The sequence below is a fragment of the Pinus tabuliformis genome, chromosome 3_2 (assembly GCF_031772625.1).
Source record: "Pinus tabuliformis cultivar Carrire ecotype Pingquan chromosome 3_2, CPIR1, whole genome shotgun sequence".
NCBI lineage: Eukaryota > Viridiplantae > Streptophyta > Pinopsida > Pinales > Pinaceae > Pinus > Pinus tabuliformis.
Window position 1 is genome coordinate 79,332,618 of NC_142302.1, and position 20,185 is coordinate 79,352,802.

Genomic DNA, 20,185 nt, shown 5'->3' on the forward strand with positions numbered 1-20,185 from the left:
ATTGATTTTCCACTTTTGAGGTCCATTAGCACATGTTTTGAGGAGATTGTTAAGATTAGATTTGACTAAGGGACTTGGCTATGTATGTACCCTAGGGTTTTGACCATCCACCTCATCCATTCGCACATGGGCATACATTCTTAGGCCCCAAAATGGTGCATCTCTCTATAAGGTTCCATTTGCTTTATGCAAGAGCTTTTTGACTCCTTGTACACATTGTGAAGTGATTTGCAATGAGTTTGACTTGGTGAAAGTTGGTCCACTTGCACATTATATGAGGGAATAAGATGATTTTGATGTTTCTTCATGGTTGACTTTGTTAAATGAGGTTGAATGTGCACAAATGTCAAGGGCACACCACTATCTCACTTTAAAAACACATACATGGGATGTTTATGTGGATACAAGACATATTATTATCTGGTCAAATTGGTCCACATGGCACAAGCACCAAGGGTGCACTTGATGGAGAATATTTCATGGATTATCTTCTAGTAAAAGGGTCAAAGGAGCATACATTCCAAGGGCGCACTTAAATGTATTGATTGTTAATGGAGTATTGGCTATGGATTACATCACTCTCTACTTTAGGATAAATGTATATATATACATTACTCTTGTTAACAATAATCTTCAAGAATGTTGGATGTTATCTACATTTGTGACGTCCTTAGATTTATGTCTGCAATCTGGGACGACATTTTTCAAAGGTTAGTTGGTGTAGGTAGGGTGGCACTAAGGTAGACGAGCCTTAACACTTCTATTAGGGAGTTAAAGTTGTTGGCAAAACTCCTATGTGTATTATTGTTGTTTTAACACTCTTCATTAATAAAGTTTTGGTACTTGCCTTAGGTGTTGCGCTAACATCATAGTGTTGTGGTTTCTTTACATGAATGTTGCTATTCCTTGAAATATGTTATGTGGCTAAGTAGTGTGTTGCTTAGGATGTTTTAAACCTAGAATCATATGCTAAATCCTTCTATTAGTGAACTTGTTGAAGTGCTAACATTTGTAGCTTAGGAAGAAGGTATGGACCTTTTTTAAGTGAAGAGGCGTAGTGTGCTTACAAGTAATTTCAAGGTGGTCAAGCCACTGGGACTAAAACAAGGTGGTGTTGCATGCCTTAAAGTGCTTGAAGTGAAAATTGGGTAGAAAGCTGCAGGGTTGTGATGCAGACACTCTCCACCTCCAAGCATGGACACCATGAATGCCCCAAACATAACTACTATTCCAAACCTATAACTTGTTTTTTCTCATCATCTCAGTGACTCAAACACTGAAATTCCAAAATAATCTTTATTTCTTAAAAAAAATGTGATAAAACTTATCATAGTTAAAATACATATATTAAAATATAATAAAACTTATTTCCATATTTTAATTTTTTAATTTTTACCATAACTATGTTGGGCCTAGGTCGGGGCGAACTCCAATGTTGGATGGAAGAATGATCTGCTCACTACTGAGATGCTATCAACAAGATTGTGTCAAGCTTGGATGCTCCTTGAGATAGTTTAATTCTCCCAAAGATGACTCCCATCCTCAATTCCTCTTCATCATGTTTGAAAGTGAAATCTATTTTCATACCTGTAAAGAATTGAATATGCCTTTTGAGATAGTTTAATTCTCCCAAAACTTCCCTCCTCAATTCCTTCATCATATTTGAAAGTAAAACCTATTTCCATACTTAAAGAAAACAAAATTTAAATTTTTATATTAAATATGTTACCCTACCAATAATGTTTTTAAATATTATAAACATTTTATAAATAATCACTATGAATAAAAAAGAAGTCCGTAATATCACAACCACGAGCCCCTAAAAACCCACGGAGCATCGGACCAAAACTGCGAACGATTTTTGTTAGAAAGCGATTGATGTACCTACCAGATTATTAATAATAATCGATGTCATTCATTATAGTAAATTCTTTTCGATGCCAAAGAGTATTCGAGTGCCTCCGGACCTTGGACTTTGATATAAAGGAGTGAGAAACCTAAAAGTAGCGGACATACAGCGAACAGGAAGTAGGCGTGATCGATAGAAGACTCTACACTATAAACACCTCTTTCTACTGATTCTTTGAGGTTGTTTTAGCTTCTTAGTTGTCCCGCGGACCACATCAGCTTATTTTGAAAAGTGTTTTGGCCGTCATCCTTAAATTTCAGTCGCAAGTGTCACTTTTTCTCTGGTAATCAAGGGGTACATAGTCTTAATTTTTAAGGGTATGTTGGCATTTGATTTTGTTTAGAGCTCAGTTATGGTTGTGTTTGCAGTGGGTGTTCTCTAATTTGGGCCGATGGGGTCGTTGCTTGGAGATTGGCCCTCCTATGATCCACACAATTTCAGTGAGTTGAGGCCATCGGATCCCTCGCATCCCTCGGTGAGCTTTTGATACCCCACCTTGAAAACTGCTGCATTTTATGTAATTTCTACTATTCCTCCCTTCAAGATGCAATATCTTTATGTCGGCTAAACTAACATGGTTAACCTGTCGTACGAATTGGTTATGATTGGAACAACTTTATCTGCCGTGAATCCGATCTGATGCAACCCAATTTCTGCTTCTCTCATATCCTATTAATTGCTTCAGGTCGCATTTTACTGACACAAGACTGTATTTCCATGACGATGGAAACACCAGAGACCAAATTTTGGATCTCTTAGACCCATGGCAGTAATAGTGTGAGGTCCTTTCTAGTGTATCATTGGCAAGCGAGAAGAACTCGCAAAATTTTGCACGGAGAAAATAGAAGTGCTCTACAGTGCTGGGAGATCTCGGTGATGCTATTAAAATTATATGTTTTAAAATAAGCCATGGATTATTAATCTTACTTACCATGTTTAAACAACTAGAGTAGATCCATCTCAACATCGGATCATAAAAATTGCCAAAACCTGAATCTTTATTAAATGTCACCTGACGTGCAAAAATATTCGTTAACACCTCAACATTATTTTGATGCCTAGGGTGCTCAGTAGACCCAGTTTATGATAACACTTGTTAGTTAAGTTTCCAGCAGCAATTTCTTCCCAACCAGTAGAGCAATCTGACTTCCATGAACTAGCAGAATGTCTTTCCTCACGTTATAGTTGGCATATACAAAGTTTACCGGAGTAAAATTATCTGGTTGGCTTTATAATGGGCACGCACTGCTAACTCACTCAAAGAAAGGTAGTGGGTCAGAATTTTCTTCCTATTTCGTTTTCGGAATTGCCAAATTTTGGCATCAATGGATTGTCAATGATCTGTTCTTTTAATCTCAAGCTTTGAAGTGCGTTCAATAGTCATTGAATAGAGTGAAGCCTTCGGTCCATGATGATATTGCTGTGCAGTGTGAGAGAAAGAGACACACACAATTACAATGTATTAAAAAACGTAATCTATGTAGCCAAGGTTTTGATGCTTGTGATCATGGTCAGTGTTTTCACAAAGTTGAATGGACTGATAAATATATCTTTTATACCTCCTCTTCTCTTTTTAATCCAAGCCGAGGTTCATGAGGCTGTCCCAGGAAAGTGATAACTGGATCATATTTCTGAAGAATGCTTCCAGAATTGGTTAAGGAACTATAGAACGAAGTTGCCTTACTGAACTCTCTGCTTGCCAATCAACAATGCAAAGAGGGTCAAGTGACATTGAGCTGTGGAAGTAACCTCTAGAGATTGAATTTTTGAAGAGACACCATATGGAGTAAAACTTGAAAGCATGTTATTTTCGTAGGTGTGAACCAGTGATAGTGCCCTTAGGGACGGGGATACGACATATACCCTACAAGAAAGAGGCAGGAAAACATATTTCAAGTTTCAACTAGGAGGCCAAAGACCCTAGGAGAAACCCTACTGATTGATACCTAGAGAGGATGACCAACAATTACCAAAGAGCAAGTGGAGACAGGAAGACTAGAATGTATATGATTTGGAGTCGCCACTGGGTTTTTGGGAAATGAGGAAAAACTAGGAAGGGGAAAGGGTTGACAAACTAAGTAGATTAAAAGGCTAATCTTTTTTTAGTGCACCTAGGGCTGTAGGTAACTGATATTAATTGACTGATCAGATGTTTACCATCAACAAAATGAGCTAAATAAAGTCGGTATAAAGTAAAGAGAAGTGCTGGAAGTAAACTAGGATGTCTTGACCTCTTTTTGCTTTATGTAATCTACTTAACTTATTAAATGATGAGTAAATCGAAAGTAAATGAAAATGAACAGAGATAAGAGTCCTTTTCTACCCTTTTAACCCTGTGAAAATCAACAAACAATAGTCTTCAAGCTAACTACCTTTTTACTCTTGGTTGTCAAGCAAAAGAAGGGGGAGAGAGAGACTTGATTTGCGTCGTAGGTGGGTGAAAAACTTTATATAGGTTTGATATAATTTAAGTTAGGCTACTTGGATTTGGAAGATAAACAACCATAAAGCAACAAAAAGGGGTACGACCTCCTTTCATACCTGTAGTCACAATTCTCTCTTTATTTTTTTTGAACATAACTGGAAGATATTTTACATTAATTGAAAGGCTGCAGCAATGCTTACAGTGGACGTACACCAAAATTGTGGCTTCTTAACAGAAGACCATAATCGAAAATAGAGCTAGAGTCAGTGTATAGCTGCACATTACAAATAGTTTCAGATACAACATTTTCAAAAAGCACCTAACAGTATAGCTTCTACAAAATAAGCATGATGTTCTTAATTTGTTACTACTTTGTAATACATGCAAACTATGCATAAGTTGTGTCTGCTATTGGCTCTTCCGCTGCTTCCTTGTTTGATTCCATCACCTGTATATTCGAATTTTCATTTTCCAGGAGTTGGTGCATAGTTGTGTCTTCCAAAGTGTTTCCTTGATTTGAATTCACTGATTGGGCTTGTTTGGATGTTCTAGTTTGCCTCCCATGGAGAGAATTAGCTATCATGCATCAAAGTCAATGTTCCACCAAGACTTCGAGATGAGGGGATGGTGCGGGGAGACACACATGGGGGACATGTGGGAGTACCCTCAAATTTTAGGGAAATTTAGGGGGGACGGGGAGACATCGGGAGGTGTATATGTATATTCATATTCATATTCAATAATGAAAGCATAAATATATTGATCCATACATAATTGAATTAAATAATGAAATACACTGATCCATATTCATCGTTTGTACTGATACATACATAATTCATACTCATCATTCATCCATACACCACGAGATTTAATAATGAAATACATTGATTCATATTCATCATTCATCATACTAGAATCTTAAAAATTAATTTTATCGTTCATCATTATAGAATGTAAATTGATTTAAAATTTAAATTCATCATTCACCATTCTTGAATCTAATTATTATTAAGCAAAATAGACTATAGTAGAAACCAATGTTATCAGTACTGAACTAGTGATTGAACCGGAAAACCCTCTGAACCGAGAACTGGTTGGAACCAGACTAGAATCGATAAAAAAAGGACCAAAAGATGGATTGATCAAGAACACCTAAAATATTCAACTTTTAAAGAAAAACATATATATTCATGTGCATCTATATGAATCCAAACCATTTATACACAAATAAGCAAAAAATTCTTATTTAGATAGGGTCCACATAACCAAAATAGCACTGAGTGCAATCCATCTTTGAACCAAAAATACATCAATAAACAGGCTGTAGATGGCCTCTAGCATCCAAAAAAAATCATGCTGCAAATACCTACATATCATCAAAATCATTGCCTATATTGGGATCTTCGTCATCAATATCACCCTCTAAGCATTAAAATAAGATATAATAAATGTGGCATGTCAAGTTGAGATTTTGTATGAGTGATGGGTACGTCTTTATTAGGGTCATGATAGAGGAGTTTGACAACTAATGCCACTAACATCAAGGTACATAGAGGGCTTGGTGCTCTTGAATAAATACTAATTCCATGTACATGAAAAAATCCAATGAAAACGTTGAAATCCCCCTGATCCTGAAATGCTAAAAAACTGTTAAGTCTACTGGATTTTGAGTGAGATCTAAAATTCTACTTTCTCCATATGAAATTCAATGAGGTCGGAACGACTCAAACATCTTAAGTCATTTCATGGCAATGTTAAAAAATTAAGTAAAAGGTGTTGAAATTCTAAAGTTTTATGTAGTAACAATTACTCGATCCAATAACTTCTTTAATATGCAATATTAGTTAAGCAATTGTAGATAGAACATAAACCATATACACAATAGAAGACAACCAAGAACTCAATAAGACACAGTGAGTTTAGGTCCAATGACCAGGGCAAAACCCACAAGAGGAAAACCAAACCAGATTCTTCTTCTATTAGAAATCAAATGTTCAACATAGATACAAAATACAATGAGAGAAAGAAGAAGTTCACCCAAATCTGACGAAGATCTCTGATAGCAGTGGCTGATGCGAACACTGAATTACTTTGGCTCACTAAGTTCTGCTCTTACTCTTCAAGACTTTCTCTCAAATTTTCTCTAGTCTCTCTAGTTCTCTCTTTCTCAAATTTGTACTCTCCTTTCGCAATGCACAAGTGAGTAGAAGAGAGGATGAGAGGCACAAATATATAGGAAGAGCAAGGAGGTCGAATTCATGAAGGAGTAATTCCCATGCTTCAAGGAGAAGTTACATATGCCAAAATAGGAGTGTAACCTATGCCATAAAGGAGTTACGCTTGCTTTAGTAACTCATGCCATCAAGAGGGAGTACGCATGCCTTAGTGACTTCTGCCATAAAGAAGGAGAACGCATGCCTTAGTAATTCGAACCATTAAGGAGAAGTGTAACATATGCATTAAAGAGGTGTAAGAGGAATCTTTTTATGATGAGTCATTAAAGTGTGTAAGAGAGTGTAAGAGGTGCGTAAGAGCATTAAAGAGAGGGAGTAATGAATCCTTTAAGAGAGAGAGAGAGAGAGATAGAGAGAGAGTAATGTATCATTGAATGAGGGAGTTCAATTTTCCATCAAGGAGAGAGATGTGAAGTGGCATGATTGAGTGCCAAGTAGAAGAGGTGACATGTAGTTCCTCTTTAGATAAATATTATAGTATCGTTAAGTGCAATAATAATAATAATATTAATCATATGTTGACGGTGTTGGACCCGCCAACATTTAGGTGATCTCCCCGATATGAAGTCCCAATCAGACCCCACACCGTTTGGTGTAGGAGTCCCATTCGGTATAAAGGTCTGGTTGCCAAATCCTTAAAGATTTGCCTTGGCTCTAATTGTCAGCACAAGAGAGTGATGCAATGGTATCTTCGAAAAGCAAGGGGAGTGTGTAGTGCAACTGTGTCGAGGTTCTTCTACTGCAAAGGGGAAGAGAAAAGTGAGCCTCTAAGTGAGAGGTAATAGTACCACCCAGGAAGAGGCACACATGAGCCAGAAGGACTTGTTCAACGTCTAGCAGAATAGTCCACAGCGGATGCGACAATCGTTACAACCAACAAACAAGGGAAGATCCATCTAACATCCAGCCAAATAGTCCACAGTGGATGCGACGATCGTTATAACCAATTGTTGACGGTGCTGGACCCGCCCACATGTCAGGGGATCTCCTCGGTAAGAAGTCCCAACTAGATCTCAGATCGTTTGGTGTAGGAGTCCCAACAGTGGGTCATACTGTATCGCCTTCTCCGCGGTTGCGCGCAAAGGCAAGTAAGATGTCCCTGTTGGTAGCAAGGGCGTGACATGCGCAACAAGCCAAGGAATGTGCATGAACGGTTCTATCACACTAAGGGAGGAATGAGTGCGCCCCTTGGAAACCTGTGTAAACACGCAGCTTGAAAGGGAACACGCGAGCAAAGATGCATCACAAGCTGGAAGGAAGGTGAATCAACAATCCAAAGTGATGGTTAAATCAACATCACGTTTCAGTAAGATTCATACATACATATACAAAAAGAGTCCATACATACATGCGTAAGCAAACAGATACATATATCATTAGAGTAAACAAGTTAACTGAAATACAATAACAACATATGCATGAAACGTGTTGGCTCTATTATATTAAGAAGTGAAACTTCCAATCATACAGTACAACCATGACCAACCACTAGTCCCGATAACAGAACGTTACAGTCACTGCCGCCTGCTCCTCCAAAGAGATATACTAGCTCTACATCGTGGAGAAGCCAAGGCTTGTTACGATACTCTCCAAGCTTTCTCGAAGATACTCCTATTGGAAGCTTGGCTGACCAAAAGCCTCTACAATGAGTTATGAGGTACTATATATAGCAAAGGGTGGGGTGACCTTGACATTCCCCTTTGTTGATTGTTTATCTACCCTCGTGACTCTTCAACTACTCTATGACTGTTAGATTCAGCGATTGACACTTGAACTTCCACTTGACAAGACGTTACATACAATCTGCACATGTACCCATTTGAGACAAAATAGGCTTGAGCAAGCCATGCAAGCTATCACTAACACTCGGACAGTTGTGGTGAGACCAACTCTTTGACATCCTTGCGATGCTCGATGGTGGCGGACTGATGGCAAGCTTGGTCGTCCGTTATGGTGTCCGTGCGCTCAAAGGTGACATCCTGCTGAAAGCGAACTCTTGCCTCCGTTGCATCCGGGTACACTGATATGGCTCCTCTGTCCAACTCATTTGATAATATGCACATCATCGTCTTGAGTGCAACTGGACCAACAACATACTGATGCATAGTGTCTGTGTTGATCTCTAAGTGTGTGCTAGTGACCATGCGCATCAACTTGTCGAAATACATGTTCAACTCTAGTCAGACTTGCTTCTTGTCTTCGCCTCGGTGAGTGTGCCAAATGGGTGGGATCGCATGCGTGCGCATAATGACATCCATGCTCTTGAATACCCTTGCATGCGATCGACAACACTGCTCACCCTGTCTGCTCCATGCCAGCTGTTGGATGGGTCCATAACCTATATGGGCGCAGTTTCATCAGTCTGTGCATGTTGCGCCTCCTGCTGTACATGTTCCCGCTGCAACTTCTTCCCTTGTCGGTGCAGCTCATGTTCTTCTTTGAGTTGTTGCTTCAGCACTTGCAACTCCTTCTCTGTTTCTCTCTCTGCCTTTGCGTGATCCTCTTGTCGTGCCGTCGCCTCATAGCCTCAATCTCCAAAGCTGCTTTCATCACAGGTGGATCTGCTTGAGCTTGCAACTTTGTTCCGCCTCTGCGCTGTCAACAACCTTCCTCTTGCATTTGTCGCATGCAGGTGTGCTACCTTCTGCTGCTGCTGATGGTGCTACTCGCTGTGATGCCACTGCTATTTCATCTTGATATCCTTGTCCATGAACAACTTGATGTCTTCATAGATAAGCAAGTTCATAGACACTTGATCGACTGCATCCCTAGTTGTGCTCTGAACGGTGTCTTCGACTCTGCTCTCCTGGAAGCCATTGTACTTGTGCTGCTGAGAGGCAGATGAACACCTGTGATACCTGGAGACATAGCAACACTCATGACAAGCAATCTGTTAGTTGAAAACCAAAACAAACTGAAGGACTGACATGCAACATACCTGTGTGACTGTCCGTGAAGATTGCGCAATTTTCACCGGGAGGCTGGGAGACTGACTGCCAAAACTGCGCAAGGCACAGTTCGGGCTGTCGGGACTCAGGAGGTTGACTGACTGTTGGAATTGCGCAATGCATAGTCTAGCTTGGCCTGCTAAAGACTGTCAACAGTGACATGCAAACCAGCAAACTGCATTGCGCAGTTTCTGGGGTCAGCGAGGCACCGCTTCTCAGAATTGCGCAATGCAAGCCTGGAGGTCAGTGTTGGGCTAGACTTGCACAATTTCTGGAGGGAAGGCAGAGCCTTCACTTCTAGAAATGCGCAATGCTAGCCGGGCAAAGGCAAGGTCCGGGCCAAGGCAGCCCAGACCAACCGACGGGCGACTGAAATCATGAGAAGTCTAAATGCATGGTGATATTGAGTGTAAACAAGAGTGAATGATCATGCATGCAAATAGTAAGTGCAGGATTCAAAAACTGGAAAACATGCATGTGTGTGAAATGGGTCGGCAGCCGTCGGTGCAAAACAGTGTTATGCATGTGATAGCAGTTAGATGCGAACAAAAATTGAAACGGTGCTTCTACAAGCTAACATACATCAAAACCACAGCAAGCGCTCATTGAAATCAAGTAGACAACACTCACACAAAGTGAAATACAAAAAACGACAGAAACACAATGCAAGACATGAAAATCAGACTTTGAATGAAATAGCTATGCTGAAAGCGCCGAAGACTCCTGGATGCAATGTGGGATGTTAGAGCTGTAAGATCGATGTGAGGAATGAGCTCTGTAGTGTCTGATTCATAAGATTTGATAAGATCGAGGTTATTACGCTCAAGCCACAAATCTAGGAAAAAGCGACACTTGGCGAGAGGTTTCCAAAATGATCTTTGCATGTAACCTCAAGCTACTAAAAATAGATCCCTAGATCTAGGGATGCCTTTTGCATGCTGCCTTTTGCTATTTCAAGAAGAGAAGCCCATGCATGCAAATTAGTTTTGCTCGGTCCTGGAGGGAACCGATCAACTTGAAGCTACATGCAACAACCTGTTTGACTAAGACAGGGATTTGTGTAGTTTCTGAGAGGAACTGGGCTAGGATTCCCAGATGGATTGCGCAATTTTTGGGAGGATCAGGTGACTGCTGCCCGGAACTGCGCAATTTTTGGGAGGAGTTGGGTTGGCTGTCCCAGAGGGATTGTGTAATTTCTGGGAGGAGCAGGTGACTGCTGCCCAGAATTGCGCAATTTCTGGGCTGAGCTGCAGTGCTGGCTAGATTGCGCAGTTTTTCCAAGGAAGCCTGTCTGACTGCTCTGCGCAATTTTGGAGCTCAGCAGTCTGCCCAATTGATTTTCGCAATTTCTGGGCTGAGCTGCAGTGCTGGGCCAGATTGTGCAATTTTCCCAAGGAAGACTGTCTCACTGCATTGCGCAGTTTCTGAGCCCAATAGGTTTGCACAATTTTTGGAGGGAAGGCTGGTTCCCCTCCGGGATTGCGTAATTTTTTGATGGAGCTGCTTAGCCAACAACTAGCCCAAGTTCGGAGTGGCAGCCTGTGAGGGGAGTGAAGCAAACTAACATGCACAGGTTAGCAAGCTGCTGAAAAACCAATGAAGCCTATGTACTTGACAGTGCAAGACATGCTGCGAAGATGGTTGGTAGGGAGGCTCCAAAATGAAGCTAAGGCAAATTTTTGGAGGGTGGTTGTAGCTGCTACAACACTTGGTGACACACTGGTAGAACTCCATCTCTCTGAATGGACCTTGTTCGTGAAAAGCAAGTCTAACACCTCTGGAAGTATTGTTCAATTCTCTGTTCGTCTTGGTTTCCGCACTTGCTTGATTGTAAGATGTAGCATCTGCCAAGCTCTTGGTCGGTCGACACACAATCCAAGCCAAGCCAACACAATTGTTTCGACTATAGGATGAGGGGTATATTGGTGCATAAGCAGTATGGTTGTCAGAGTTTTAGTTTCATCTCTGGTGTTGCTCCGCTGCCTGTAGGCTTGGACAGTACATCAACGGAGTCACGCAGGAACACAAGCATCGCTCCGCTGCCAGCGAGCCTGGTCAATACCCCGGCAGAGTTACTTGCATCACTTCTCTGCGTAGGATGCCTTTCTCTTCTTTCGCCTTATTCATTTTTCATTTTTTCGAATTTTTTTTCACATTCATTTTTGATTTTTCGTAACTGTGCATAGCACTTATTCATTTCAGAGGCGAAAGAGGGATCCCGACTTATTGAGAGCAAAAGAGGTTGTTCCTTCAGAGAAGTAGTTTATATATACCTCTGACGTGCTTGTTAAGGTTTTCCCCCTCACCTTACTCTACTTGACTGAGCTAACAAGGATTAACCCAAAAACAACTGACTAGAGCAGGTGATACTAGTTAGTGCGCAAGTGTTGTGTTTTCACCAAGGTTCACTTCGAACAGTACGTATTTTCCATCGACGTATCATGGATTGAAGATAATAAGTTCTTCATACAGAGGCAAGGCGACAGATAACCAAGTGTTGATAACTGCACAAGTCTTCGTGTACTTTACCTAGCTTGTTTCAATAGTCGCACACGGTTTCATGCAAAACTAACCTACGGGCGTAAACGGACAAGCAAACAAGAAAACAAAGGAAAAGCAGAAGTAAATGCGTAAGTAAAGCGAGTAAGCAAACAAAGATGCAAACAAACAAACATGTAGTAAGAAGCAAACATGCATGCAAGCAAACAAACCAAAAGAAAACACTGCTCCTACTCCTAAGCTAATGGTGCATGGGTCTGCTTATGTAAAGTGATACTTCCAATGCAGCCACCGGTGCATTGGTCGACCCATGTTGGTGAAGGCATGGTTCGCGAACAACGTAGTTGCGCAAACCAACAAGCATGAAAGATATAACGATGAAGACAAACACACCCCGGGTTTAAGTGCGTCCACAGAAAAGAAATGAGTGAAAGTGCATGACATGCACTTTGTGGACTTGCCATGGTGCTGTGCTACACTGCGTGTAGATGTTAAGCATACGCATTCTCTTGACTGTGACATGCAAGCAAACGTGAGAAAGGTAGACCACTTACATTGCGCAAGTGTGCTTGCTGTGTAAGATTCCTCCAATGCAAGAGCAATTGGGTCGTGTAGTTCGAGTGGAGGAAGCGAAATCTGGGTATTTGGTTGATCTTCAATGCAAAGTAAAGAGTGATGAGGAGCCTTACATGTTTCAACAATTTCCTGATCGGAAGTGAAACCAACCTCAGGACAGCGAAAACTTGACATAACCATCAGCTCAGGCTGAAGTGCCTCGATACTCTGCGAGGTTTTGACTTCGTCGATAGATAGATCATCGTAGATCAGTGTCTTAGACAGATTAACAACGATTGAATCAACATCGTGATTAGATGAAGAAGTAGAGAGATCACGACAACCAAGATCAAAAAATTCAGGATGTTTGTTGGCATCCTCATGATTTGATGAATCGTGTAGAGGGGTAGATGAGAAGCAAGGATGTTCACCCTCTGTGTTTTCAGAAATGATAGATGACAGATTGGACGAATTTTCAGAGGAAGATGTGTCCTCTCCGCAATGTAATGACAGATGACAGATTGGACGAATTTTCAGAGGAAGATGTGCCCTCTCCACAATGTATTGACAGACTGAAATCCGACGTGTCCCGTGAACGATCAGAAGTAAAAACATCTGGAAATGAGTTTTCATAGGAGAAATCAACAGTGGTAGACTCACAAGGGATGTCAGGATAGAGCAGGTGAGGCACAGATGGAAGGGAGTCATCCTTCACTGTAGGTTCTTCTTTAGATTCCCGCACACACTCATCATGAATGATGGCGCAGGTTGGTTGCACAACACCAACTCTGTCGACAACTTGATCCTCGTTCACAATAGGTGAGGAGTCTGGAATGGAAGAACACAAGACAGTACAATCTGAAGGATCAACAGAACGTGGGGACGGAGGTTGAGGGAACGAATCCACATGACAACCAACAGGCTTGCAAGCCAAATCTGCGCAGATATCAAGAGTAGGTGGGGTGGGAGGATGTGACAGTTCAACAGATGTGTGTGCATGATCTCCCACATCACTTTGCGGTGGTGGAGCTGTTTGATGAGGTGAAGGCGGATAGTCACTTGTGACAGCAACTGTGCCTGCCTGTGATTGCGCAGCTCCATCACCGAAGTGTGCTGAGCGGGATTCAAGTGATTTCAAGAATTGCGGATTTTCGGATATGTAAAGAAGATACTCAAATCTTCCATCGAGAAATTCCCAATCAATTTCATCTTCGGGAAATCGGTATGCAAGATTACAAAAGCATGTGTGAAACTGTTCAACGGATTCATTGGGTGCTTTTCGTAATTCCAAAATTTCTTTGTCGAGTGCTTTATGGTTAAAGTGATTGAAAGCACGGTCTATCTTTGCGACCAGATGAGAAAGAGAATGAATAGATTTTTCAGGTAGCGTGGCACACTAGTGCATGGGGTGCCCTCGAAGCGTGTAGATGAACAACGCACAGGTCATGTATTCTTCAAAGATTCCATGTCTTTTGCATGAGCCTACAACGACCGTGTGCCTAACCAAGGCTACGTAACCTCCACCATCACATGTTTTATGTGACAAGTTATCCTAGAGCTTGTCCGAGATTTCGAAGTTGTTTCCATAAGACATACACTTCGGAAGAGAAACTCTGTAGTTAGTTATGACAGATATGCAGAGATTCAAAACAGATTGTGAGGGCTTAGCTTGTCATTTGGCCCTCCATCTAGCGCCAAAATGTTGACGCTGCTGGACCCGCCAACATGTCAGGGGATCTCCCCGATAAGAAGTCCCAACTAGACCTCAGACCGTTTGGTGTAGGAGTCCCAGCAGTGGGTCGTACAATATCGCCTTGATAGCGGTTGCGCGCAGAGACAAGTAAGATGTCCCTGTTGGTAGCAAGGGTGTGACATGTGCAGCAAGCCAAGGAATGTGCATGAATGGTTCGGAATGAGTGTGCCCCTTGGAAACTTGTGTAAACACGCAGCTTGAAAGGGAACACACGAGCAAAGATGCATCACAAGCTAGAAGGAAGGTGAACCAACAATCCAAAGTGATGGTTAAACCAACAACACATTTCAGTAAGATTCATACATACATATACAGAAAGAGTCCATACATACATGCGTAAGCAAACAGATACATATATCATTAGAGTAAACAAGTTAACTAAAATACAATAACAACATATGCATGAAATGTGCTGGCTCTGTTATATTAAGAAGTGAAAGTTCCAATCATACAGTACAACCATGACCAACCACTAGTCCCGATAACAGAATGTTACAGTCACTGGCGCCTACTCCTCCAAAGAGATATACTAGTTCTGCATCGCGGAGAAGCCAAGGCTCGTTACAATACTCTCCAAGCTTTCTCTAAGATAATCCTATCAGAAGCTTGGCTGACCAAAAGCCTCTACAATGAGTTATGAGGTACTATATATAGCAAAGGGTGGGGTGACCCTTGACATTCCACTTTGTTGACTGTTTATCTACCCTTATGACTCTTCAACTACTCTATGACTATTACATTCAGCGTTTGACACTTGAACTTTCACTTGACAAGATGTTACATACAATCTGCACATGTACCCATGTGAGACTAAATAGGCTTGAGCAAGCTATCGCTAACACTCAGACAATTGTGGTGAGACCAACTCTTTGACATCCTTGCGATGATCGACGGTGGCAGACTGATGGCAATCTTGGTTGTCCATGATGGTGTCCGTGCGCTCAAAGGTGACATCCTGCTGAAAGCGAACTCTTGCCTCCGTTGCATCCAGGTACACTGATATGGCTCTTCTGTCCAACTCGTTTGATAATATGCGCATCACCGTCTTGAGTGCAGTTGGACCAACAACACACTGATGCATGGTGTCTCTACTGATCTCCAAGAGTGAGTTGGTGACCATGCGCCTCAACTTGTCGAAATACATGTTCAACTCTAGTCGGACTTGCTTCTTGTCTTTGCCTCGGTGAGTGTGCCAAATGGGTGGGATCGCATGCGTGCACATAATGACATCCATGCTCTTGAATACCCTTGCATGCGATCGACAACACTACTCGCCCTGTCTGCTCCGTGCCAGTTGTTGGATGGGTCCATAACCTGTATGGGCGCAGTTTCATCAGTCTGTGCATGTTGCGCCTCCTGCTATACATGTTCCTGCTGCAACTTCTTCTCTTGTTGGTGCAGCTCTTGTTCTTCTTTGAGTTGTTGCTTCAGCACCTGCAACTCCTTTGTTTTTCTCTCTGCCTTCACGCGATCCTCTTGTTGCGTCGTCGCCTCATAGCCTCAATCTCCAAAGTTGCTTTCATCACAGGTGGATCTGCTTGAGCTTGCAACTTTGTTCCGCCTCTGCGCTGTCAACAACCTTCCTCTTGCATTTGTCACATGCAGGTGTGCTACCTTCTGCTGCTGCTGATGGTGCTGCTCGCTATGACGCCACCGCTATTTCATCTTGATATCCTTGTCCATGAACAACTTGATGTCTTCATAGATAGGCAAGTTCATAGACACTTGATCAACTGCATCCCTAGTTGCGCTTTGAACAGTGTCTTTGACTCTACTCTCTTGGAAGCCATTGTACTTGTGCTGCTGAGAGGTAGACGAACACCTGTGATACTTGGAGACATATCAACACTCATGGCAAGCAATATGTCAGTTGAAAACCAAAACAAACTGAAGGACTGACATGCAACATACCTGTGTGACTGTCCATGAAGATTGTGCAATTTTCACCGGGAGGCTAGGAGACTGACTGCCAAAATTGTGCAAGGCACAGTTTGAGCTGTCGGGAGGCTGACTGACTGCTGGAACTGCGCAATGCATAGTCTAGCCTGGCCTGTTGAAGACTGAAACTGCGCAATGCGCAATTTTAGTTGGTAGTGACATGCAAACTAGCAAACTGCATTGTGCAGTTTCTGGGGCGAGCAAGGCACTGCCTCCCAGAATTGTGCAATGCAAGCCTGGAGGTTAGTGCTGGGCCAAACTTGCACAATTTTTGGAGGGAGGGCAGAGTCTTCACTTCTAGAAATGCGTAATGTTAGCCGGGCACGGCAAGGTCCGGGCCAAGGCTAGCCTAGACCCGCCGACGGGCGATTGTAAACATGAGAAGTCTGAATGCATGGTGATACTGAGTGTAAATAAGAGTGAATGATCATGCATGCAAATAGTAAGTGCAGGATTCAGAAACGGGAAAACATGCATGTGTGTGAAGTGTGCAGTTCAGGGAACACTAGGAGGCACAACTGCACAATTCTGGAGGTCAAGGGAGGCTGTTGGACTCTGGAATTGTGCAGAACCACAACCCTGGATGTATGGACATGCGGTTTGGGTCACCTTCACTGTGCGAAGGACAGGCGAGGAGCTCGTGCGAAATGCGAATTGAACGAGCCAAGGGCGAGTTTATACGATGTTGGGCGAGTTGAGAGGGCGGTCCCACGAGTTGGGCGGGCCCACCCTCCACTAGGGTGAAGGCAACATGTTGAACGAGTCGGCTTAAGCGTTGGGCGTGGGTTGGTCGGGTGACATAACCCGCCACCCGCCATATATACTAGTGGACGGTTTGTGGAGGCAAATCATCATTTGATCAACATGAGTTCGATCAAGGAGTTCTGCAGTGGGTGGATGAGCTCGCACGACGGTTGGAACTCGGGTGAAAAACTCGTGTAGAAAAGTCGGGTCAAAAACTTGGGTGAGAAACTCGTGCAGAAAACTCGAGCGAAAAACTCGTGCAGAAAACTCGGGTGAGGTCGTCGGGCAGAACTCGGGCGAGGTCATTTAGGCAGGACTCGGGCGAGGTCGTTCAGGCAGGACTCGGGCGAGGTCGTTCAGGCAGAACTCGAGCAAGGTTGTCGAGCAGGGAACTCGGGCGAGCCGGGTGAGGTCGTTCGGGCGAGCCGCGTGAGGTCGTCGGGCGACCCGGGTGAAGTCGTGTGGCGACCCAGGTGAGGTCGTTCGGGCGAACCGGGTGAAGTCGTGTGGCGACCCGGGTGAAGTCGTGTGGCGACTCGGGTGAAGTTGTTCGGGTGAACGAGTTTGGGTGAACGGGTGGACGTGTGGACGGGCGGCCGGGTGAGGGCGCGCCGTGCACAACGAAATGAAGAATCGTGCGGACGGGCGACTTGGGTAGGGCGCGTCGTGCATGATGAAACAGTGGAAACGGTGAAGTGTTGAGGTTGTGAACGGAGGTGTGACTCCCGTGTGTGGCGACTTGGTTACGACGAGGCGCGGCCAAGTTGGGCAAACAACACGATCGTGCGACGAGGTGAACGAAGGGTTGGTGAGTCGTGCAGTGACCGTGCGGAGGTGCCGACGAGCTGGGCAACCGAGTTTGCCGAAGTTGGAAATTTGGCTAAGTGTAAATTTGGGGTTTCCCAAGATTTAACTTGTACTTATAAAAGAAGATTATATATATTGATTCAGGCAGACTCATATTTCAGGGAGTTGCCCCTTCCTTTATACTGTTGTGCATTTCTATTGTATAATGCTGTTTATGTGAATGTTATGGGCTTTCACTGTATAAAGGACAAAGATAATACTTGGTAATGAAAAATAAACTAAGTATGGAATGTTAGGTGTAGTCTACAACCGTAAGTATTGGTGAAAAGAAAATGGTTGGTAGTGCCGCACCTCGCTATAGTGCGGTTGGAAGAGTACCGCCAGTGTAGGGGCATGATAGGTGGTATCAGAGCTGGTGAACTGAATCAAGGAGCTGATTCTACGAAGACCGAAGACTTGAAAGGGAGTTCAAGTTTTGCAGGTGACAGGTGGAATATCAGGGTGATTCAGGTGAATGGTGAAACAGGTTTAGCAGAGGAGAAGCTTAGTGCTTGGGCCAAGCTGAACGACAAGGCATGGCAAGTTTGGAAGAATGCGAAGGGAAGCTCTTGCTTACCTTATACAGGTTGAAGCGGTTGAAAGAAGAGAACCCCCAGATTCGAAAGGAACTTGAAGTCTTGGAAAGGAATGTTGAAGACGAACTTCTTCAACTTGGTTGGACAATGGAGCAGGATGAAGTTGCAGATTGTGCTAACAAGGAAGAGGAAGCCGTGATTGAGGATGTTGTAGATGTGACAACGATGGAGGATGAACTTGAGGTTGATCAAGTTGGACTAGGATCGTGCGGTTTGCAGACATGGATGGATGGGGATACTCACATGGAGGAGCCTCATGATCATGATGATGATGTAAATACTGTTGATACTTGTGTTTCATTTGAGCATTTGGTAGATGGATCGTATGCAGGGAAGGGCAAAATCAGTTTGCCGATGCTAGGGAGGATCTTACCATGGATGTCTACAATGAGACCTTGTATGGAGAAGCAAGGATTGTTGACTGTTGCAGGACTTGTTGGGGTTGTTTGTGACCTTATGGTAGAAGGTACAAAGGTCGGTGACAAGGGAGGAACATGATGATCATTGCGGAAGATTGGGTCATGCTTTAGCCATATGGACAATTGGCTAAGTGCCCGACATGACTCATAGACAGATTGAAGGGCACACAGTTGGGTATGATGATGCTTGGGTGGACTTCTCATGGCCGAGACCAAGAGCAAGTCTTGGTGGAACGTTCAGTGGGGGAGCTATGATGGAAGGGACTCGTGATGGTGATGATATGGTTGGGTGACCGAGTTCACTAGACCAAATATGCAGACTTGGATGGAATGACCGATTGTTGTGATGGGTCTACTTGGTTGGACTACATGGGCAACTTAGTCATGGACATCAGGTTGGAGACATGGAGCATGGCAGTCTTATGCAGGGACATTATGCAGGAGCACTTGTAGAGGTGTCACTTATGGGCATCCAATGAGGAGTGCCAAGGCAGGGATGTTGTGCAGGTGGATTTGCTGGTGTGACATGGAGATGTTTTGTTTATGAGCCGATGGAGAGGTTGTGCACTCTTGTACAACAAGGCCATGGACTTGGATGGAGTTGTGAGCAGACTATGGAGCATTCCTACTACATGGAGAGTTGAGGCATCTTGCAGAGACCTTTGGGCCGAGACTTGCATGCTTGCTAGAATGTTGGTTGGAGATGACTCATAGAGCTCATGATGACATGAGGTTGTGACTTTCGGAGACTTCATATATGGTGGACTTGGAGGATTTGATGCATTGAGGAGCTGAGGTCAGAGACTTTGATGTAGAATGGGATGCATACTTCCGAGTGGCTTGGAAGAGTGACTTGATGAGGAGGATCAATATGAGACACTTTGGAGTGATGGAGTTACAACGATGATGATACCTTGGTGGCAGCACTTGGGCATGGGTTGAGTCGAGACTTAACCACTTTTGACACATGGGAGCTGATTGATCTATGATCATGGGCAGCACATGGAGAGATGAGACAGGTGTATACTTGTTTCTTTGGCAGACTTGAGGGATGGCACATTACAGATATGATGGAGGTTGCTTCATGGACCTGGATGTGGCACATTGAGAGTCGGAATTTGATGAGATGATCTCTTCACTTTGAGGTGATGGATGTTTTCAGATGGATGATGATGTTGGATAGAAAACATCATGGACAGCATGTTGCAGATGAGATGGAGACTACTTCATGGACCTGAGCATGGCTTACACTTATATGGAGATGGGATCTTGATCGAGTTGATGATGTGACGGAATGTTTTGAGAAATGACTGATGATG

The 20,185-nt window shown here is 43.2% G+C and overlaps 1 protein-coding gene across 8 annotated transcripts in view; it reads left to right on the plus strand.

Annotated features, from left to right (window-relative positions):
* The window catches only part of LOC149179945 (DET1 complexing ubiquitin ligase), a 104,341-nt gene that overhangs the window by 6,914 nt on the left and 77,242 nt on the right, over nt 1-20,185 (plus strand). Inside the window, exons 1-2 of one of the 8 annotated variants that reach the window (XM_089415860.1) lie at nt 1,933-2,192; nt 2,278-2,384. The exons of 4 other annotated variants lie outside the window; for them this stretch is intronic. In XM_089415860.1, the coding sequence (XP_089271986.1) occupies nt 2,301-2,384 (84 nt within the window). In that variant the 5' untranslated portion in view covers nt 1,933-2,192; nt 2,278-2,300. Of the gene's footprint in view, nt 1-1,932; nt 2,193-2,277; nt 2,385-20,185 lie in introns of those variants that run through there. 3 more of the 8 variants (XR_016256888.1, XM_089415855.1, XM_089415854.1) reach the window with 3 other exon arrangements.